This window comes from Argopecten irradians, chromosome 4, assembly GCF_041381155.1.
Source record: "Argopecten irradians isolate NY chromosome 4, Ai_NY, whole genome shotgun sequence".
NCBI classification, from domain to species: Eukaryota; Metazoa; Mollusca; class Bivalvia; order Pectinida; family Pectinidae; genus Argopecten; species Argopecten irradians.
In genome coordinates this window covers 34,698,580-34,705,721 of record NC_091137.1, presented here as the reverse complement: position 1 = coordinate 34,705,721, position 7,142 = coordinate 34,698,580, and the positions used below count along the sequence as shown (strand labels likewise).

Genomic DNA, 7,142 nt, shown 5'->3' with positions numbered 1-7,142 from the left:
TATTTTAAGGTTTTCACTTTTTGTACTTTCTTCTGTAACCATGGAAACATTGCTGAAAATGGCAGATTTTTGTGTAAGAATCGTTTCCAGAGCACAACTCTAAAACCAGCAGAAATATTTCCATGAAACTTCATAGACACATTGTTCTTATAGTCTAGTAGTGCCTTTTGCTATTTTTAGGTTTTCATTTTTTGCACTTTTTCCGTAACCATGGAAACATTGCTGAAAATATCATATTTTTGTACCAGGTTCGTTTCCGCAGCATAACTGGAAAACCGGTTGAGATATATGCACGGAACTCCATAGGCACATTAGTCTTATGTACTAGTAGTGCCTTTTGCTATTTTTAGGTTTTCACTTTTTGTGCTTTTTTCTGTAACCATGAAAACATTGCTGAAAATGGCTGATTTTTGTATAAGAATCGTTTCCGGAGCACAACTCTAAAACCAGCAGAGATATTTCCATGAAACTTCATAGACACATTGTTCTTATGGTCTAGTAGTGCCTTTTGCTATTTTAAGGTTTTCACTTTTTGTACTTTTTTCTGTAACCATAGAAATATTGCTGAAAATATCATATTTTTGTAGCAGGTTCATTTCTGGAGCATAACTCTAAAACCAGAAGAGATATTTCCACGAAACTTTATAGACACATTGTTCTTATGGTCTAGTAGTGCCTTTTGCTATTTTTAGGTTTTCGCTTTTTGTGCTTTTTTCTGTAACCATAGAAACATTGCTGAAAATATCATATTTTTGTAGCAGGTTCATTTCCGGAGCATAACTCTAAAACCAGCAGAGATATTTCTACGAAACTTCATAGACACATTTTTTTTATGGTCAAGTTGTACCTTTTGCTATTTTTAGGTTTTCATTTTTTGCACTTTTTCTGTTACAATGGAAACATTGCTGAAAATATCATGGTAAATGGTAAATGTTACTTTGCAAAACTCCACCCATCTTTGTGTATATAGTCTAATATAAATGTCAAGGCTGTATACCTGATTCAACAATTGCAGCCCCGCTCTACTTGAATTATACTCCATCTTTCTTTAGCTCAACTTCCTTTTTCCTGGTTTTTTTCATACACATAAGTCTCCACAATCAAACTTACTTCAGCTTTGATATCTCCATTGGCGGGGGATCTGAATGACTATGTCCTTGTTGTATTTTGAATGAACCCCTGTACTTTGCACTAATTCATCACTGCGCTGACCTGTTAAAAACCAAATTTGCGCTAAAATATGTTACCACAAAAATATGTATGTTAACAGTATTTTCTGGAAGTGTGGTTGGATAAATAACCCTTCAACTGATCAGTTTGACGTTCTCTGTGTAAAGTATTCTTTCTACTGCCTTACCAACCCATTGAGATTTACGTTGTATAATACTGTATGTGTACTCAGATTCTAGCACTTTAAGGGGATAATGACTAATTATTAGCACAATTTTGAATTCACACAACTACTACCAATACATCTCACACTTCATCTTTTAGTGCTGTACTTGAATTTGCCCAATGGCGTGAGCATGAAAGGCCCTAAAATTAGAATACCACTAAAATCAGTACATGTAAAGAAGTCACTTTGATAGCCATGCAGCATAGTTACTATAACTCTTTTTCTAGGCAGTTGTGCCAGCTGCACCAGCCAGTATTGGTCCAACATCTGATACCTGGCGCACTATGGTGGCATAGAGTTCAGATCATTCTGTTAATGAAGGAAATTTAAATAATGCAAAATGACTATTTGTTGTATACATGTACCAAGAAGTTCTTCAAAAAACGTAACTCTCATTTCTAAAATTTACGTAGCAGAAGTTGATCTCTGTGGTAGTCAAGAAATTTAAATGAAGTTTTTTATATGTGGTCAGTTAGGCCAAAAAAAGGTGTTTGTTTAGGGTTACATTGGCAAAAAGATAGGGTTGGTCAGGAGATTTTTTTCTTTTATTTTAGTGTTTTTCACTCTAAAATGATGGCCAGAACCAGAGTCTGAGATCAAAATTACAACTTTTTAATATTTTTTCGTAGAAAAGTGGGTAAAAAAATAAGAGTCAGGGAAAAAAATTAGGGTTGGTCGGGTAACCCTAAACAGACATTTTTTTTGGCCTTACGGAACATCTTAAGCAATCGGATAACAAATAATGATTAGAGCCCCCACTGCACTCTTTACTTAATTTATTTTCACAATGATAATAGTTTATGCTTTGCAACTTTTTAATTTCGCATAGTTATTCATTTTTGTGAATTGAAATATTAAGCCACATGAACATAACTTTGTTTACAGTATATGGCTTTGAGGACATTAGGAGATTTTCAGATCAATCCATTTACTTCGATAAATGTGGTAAAAGAATCAAATCACATTTAAAAAGTTCTACCGGGGTATTGAGCATCAATGGAAATTCTCAACAATTATACTTCAACGAAGACATTTTTCATTCATTTGAATTTTAAGTTTTATTTAATTTTTTTCATGATGTCACTATGAACACTTCAGAAACACATCACATTTAAACACCATTTGTACAAGTTGTAACTACAAATCAATGCTAATTTGCATAATATATAAATCTTTATGTCAAATGTGAAGTTGAATTTTGTTGAAACGACAGTTGATTTTTCATACATGCATAGCTGATGATACTATGTATTGATATGATGTTCACAAATTCACAGGGTTATAAATGCCTCCAAAATCTCGATTACTCTGTGAAAATGAAACGAATCTTTACATGTTTGGACCTGCTAGTATCACGTAGCTAGATCCTGGGTACTTTCATGTCATGGTGTTCCAATATCTTACACAATGTCTCACAACCATATTGTAAAACCATTTCAACTTTAAAACTCTGAAGTTTTCTGCAATTCCTATAGAATGAGCTGTTTGACTAGTTGATATATAGCCCTATTTGCCCTAACTCCATGATGCAGTTTAGTCAACTGGATTTCTGGCTCCTGGAGAATCAGAAAAATGCTTCTGGAACTCCCCAACAAGCACTCTCCACCAATAAATACAGGATGAACTGCAATGCACAACTGTTGACCTTTAACCTTGTTAATTAGTTATTAACTTTGTTAATTGGTCACTGTGCAGCCATTGTGAGTGGCAAGAAGATAGAGAGTGGTACAAGTCGCTTTATATCACACAATCGGCACGTCACCATCGTCAAACGACTGCACAAATTCCTTCAACCGATCCTCCTCAATTTTTTGGAGGCGGAGCTTTTTGATGTCTTTAAGTTTGATCGGTCTGCGTGAGGCAGCGCCATTGTTCCGATGTTTTTTAACACATTCTTTAATTTTTTCTATGATAAGGTCTTTATGAAGTCTTGTGTTAAACTCTGTCAGCTGTGTTAAACGATCAAATGCCTGGTGAGTATATTTAAAATTGAAGGTTGAGTAGGGTCTTTCTGGATCATCAAAAATTTCAAAATCTGCAAATTTCTTTTCTTCCTCTGTCGTCCGAGGAACACCTGCAACAATGGAAAATATCAATTAACTTCTAGTTAAGTATATCAATTTTGTTTATTATGTGCATCTTATTTCTGCTGTTCTATCTTGCTGACATGAAAACAATCTGGAAAACAGGAGAATTAAGTATTTTTCTCCTGAACAGTAAAACAAAGTATACTATTAACCTTCTTGAATAAGTACCAATATAGTTCAAACGGCTATTTTGACATCTGTCTTGTTCACATCGTTTTACAACATGGAACTAGTCTATTTATACCAAGTAAAGATATCGTCAGTAGGCATGCTTCAGTGATATAGCACTATAAAAAGGGCAACAGTTCCACTATACAAGAAGACACTACATGAATATACCGCAGTCTCCCAAAACACGCACCTCGCACAACATAAACGCAACACACATCATACATGGGAGACCGTCCTTACATGACCATAGCTGTTAATAGGACGTTAATTAATCAAACAAACAAACAAGACATAAGAACTCGCTTAATTCGAACACTCGGATAACTCGAAGTTTGATATCGGTCCCTTCGAGTTCGTATTAACCGAGTTCCACTTTTCAAATTTAAATTCAAAAAGAGCACCACTGGAATATATTATTTTACACTTTTTAAAGTGAATAGTCGGGCAAAGAAAACCAGTCTAAATGCGTTCAGTGGCCTTCAAGAATTCTCCCATATTAATACGACGGTCAAGTTCTGCTTACGTTTCCCAGTTCTGACCATTGAAATAAAGAAAAGTTGAAAGCATTGAAAGCGAGGCTGCGTGGAAATGTAACCACAGACATAGTCAGCCGGGAGGACGTTTTAGGATTCCTATACTTAAATTAATTTCTACTTACGCAGACAGATTCTGACGCAGAAGATTCTGACGAGAAAGTTTATTTTTCTATTCCATAAGAAATTTTGGATACATTCCATAAGATTTTTACCGAATTTAGTCATCCTTGCCCGACTATTCACTTTAAATGCATTCATATTTTATATTCTCAATACATTACATTATATCTTAAGAAAACATAAATAAATAACTTTATAGTAAAGTTGTGAAACTTTTACTTCATCAGCTCATTAACCATTGAAGTCTCCTTAGAAATCTCCCCAAACTAAAGCTGGAATTGTTTATTATAAAATTTTCAGGGTGATTGAGTTAAGGCCTTGTATTACTAACCTGGCTTTTTCTCATCTCGGAAAGTGATGTTTGCCAACACAAAATGGAGGACGATGGGACAGCGAGGGTCATTAGGATTCTGGAACACGTAGCACTCTTTCATCCCCTCGCGGTCAAACCGCTTCAGGTCTATCTCCGGAAACGGCACATTATTTAATCGTGCCCATTTCTCCGCCAGCTTAATCTCCTAGAAACGTAAGAGACCAATTGACTGCATGCTTTTGTTTAAGTAGAACAATAATAATTTTGAAATTCATAATTAGAAACATATTCTGAATCCTGTTTAAGTTCTTGTGGCTTTAGCTTTGGTTTGTTTTATAACTTCTAACAACTTATTCACAGGCGTCTGCTTCTGGTTTGATAAAAATATAATAACATACCCTTACTATTCCGTCTTTGTATATTACGGAGTTAGCTCCCTTGCAGGTAGGTATCAATTGTTATGTCATTATTTTGTGAGCGCAATTCACGTCGTTTTCTCCGAAACTTATGACGTTACGCTACCAAACACATGACGTCACAATTAATACCTACCCGCAAGTGCAGATAACTCTGTAATATGCAAATTCGGAATATGCACACGCCTGTTGGTTATTAAAGAACATTTTAATTTTAAATGGTGAATGGACAATGTTACTAATGTAGCAAAATTGGACTGGGTTGATCATCAGTGACCAGGTAGCTCAGCCGGTAGAACATAAAATAGTGTTTTGGAGGTCAAGGGTTCGAACCCCTGTCAGACTGTTACATTTTCTCATCTCCTGTTACACTTAAGCTGAAGTACCAGGAGTAAAACCACCAGCTTATGGTCAATACCTGGCAACTGTGGATTTCAAACTTGCAGCTCAGAGGTAGAGGGCTATAGTGGAGGTAGAGGGCTATAGTGGTAGTTTGTTGGAACATATTTAATGCCACTCAGCTTCCACAACCCTAGTGGTTGGAGGCAACTGGGTTCAGTTTATTTAAATTAGAGAGGATGATACAGTAAGAAAGGGTTTCAATAGTGATTTACACATAATAGTTTGTTCAGGTGGGTCTTGATGGGATTAGTGATACATAAAAGAGTTTGTTAGCTAAGAAGAACAGGTATGAGAGGGTTTCATTGTTTACAAATACACAAGTTTTAGTTATAAAAAAAGCATACTTGGCAGATTTTTTTGCTTAGAAGTACATACAGTAATTTATATCTGCTTTTGACTGTGTAACTTTAAAGGAAATTTTACCTTGAATGGAGGTGTGCTGTCGCTCTGTCTAGCACTAAAGTCAAACGACAACAGGAGGTCAACTTGTCGCTGAGGTCGTAGTAGGAGGGGGAATGGTGAGTTGAAGGTAAGTCCTCCGTCCACAACATATAACTTCTTCATGTTGGTAGGGTACATCTCAAATATACCGTCAAATTGGTCCATACCTGTTCAGTAATCAAGTTTGAGGCACATGCTAACTCTATAATATGAAATACATGTTTTGATAAAGTTTGGTTTAATTTCATACGATCTTCTAAAAGTTGGAGTCATAATTGATTGGTACATGGAATAAAATAACAATATTTACAACAGATTTTGTTTTTAACATTGATGTCAGATATTACAGAATGTAATGCATTGTATATTGTTGAGAGGTATTATGTACTTAAATATGCTTTCATCAATAAGATTATATCTCTATTCAAAATAAAGTTTTTTTATGCCCCCCTGCATGAATTCGAGGTGTAGACATATAATCCAGCCCATCACATTACATCCTTTTAAGATTTCATATAAGGGTAAACATTATTTCTTACGGTTTTTTGTTTGATTTCTTACAGCTACACCAGGTAAGCCGAGAAAGTGTGATGAACTCTCCATTTTCATTAAGATATTTACCTTCTGCATTTTCGTCAATGGAAGTAAATGGGGAGAAGGGGTAGACCTTGTACAGTGACAGACCCCTCATGAAGCTGTGTACCTTGGCGGCTCGTCCCTCAATAGACCCCAGTAAGTAGTTACCAGTACTGTCTAACACCTTGCCGAACATACTTCTAATGAACCCTTTGTTACTGTCGTCTTTCATACTACTGATACTGGCCGTGGAGCCACGTCGACTGCTGTTGACACTGGCTGCCGAACTCTTCCGGCGACCTTTCATCTGCATTTGTTTACGTTTCCGCTCCTCTTCCTCCGACTCTGTTTCGCTTGATTCACTTTCTTCGTCTGTTTGCGTGTCAAGCTCCTGGAGAAGTTCCCTTTCTGGACAGAAGAAAATTAAACATTATTATTACATAATTGAAATAAAATCGTTTTCTTATACAATTAGATTTTCTTTACATTTTCTCTAATAAGTCAAAGACTGATAAATTAAGCATTGAACTTCATTGAGTTGGCAATTATGGTAAGATAAATGCTAACAGGACAATGGCAAGTAGCACGTTTCATGGTGAATTTGCTGTTATCCATTGCTCAGCTCATTTGCTACATATCTCAAAGATTGCGTCTATTCAGTAATAAATTTTGAGATTAGATTGT

The 7,142-nt window shown here is 35.7% G+C and overlaps 1 protein-coding gene across 1 annotated transcript in view; it reads right to left on the bottom strand.

Annotated features, from left to right (window-relative positions):
• Window positions 1-2,214: 2,214 nt before the first annotated feature.
• The window catches only part of LOC138321432 (cytosolic phospholipase A2-like), a 49,558-nt gene continuing 44,630 nt past the window's right edge, over window positions 2,215-7,142 (bottom strand). Inside the window, 4 exon segments of the mRNA XM_069265118.1 lie at window positions 2,215-3,470; window positions 4,642-4,828; window positions 5,865-6,049; window positions 6,504-6,866. Coding sequence (XP_069121219.1) covers window positions 3,139-3,470; window positions 4,642-4,828; window positions 5,865-6,049; window positions 6,504-6,866 — 1,067 coding nt within the window. The 3' untranslated portion in view covers window positions 2,215-3,138.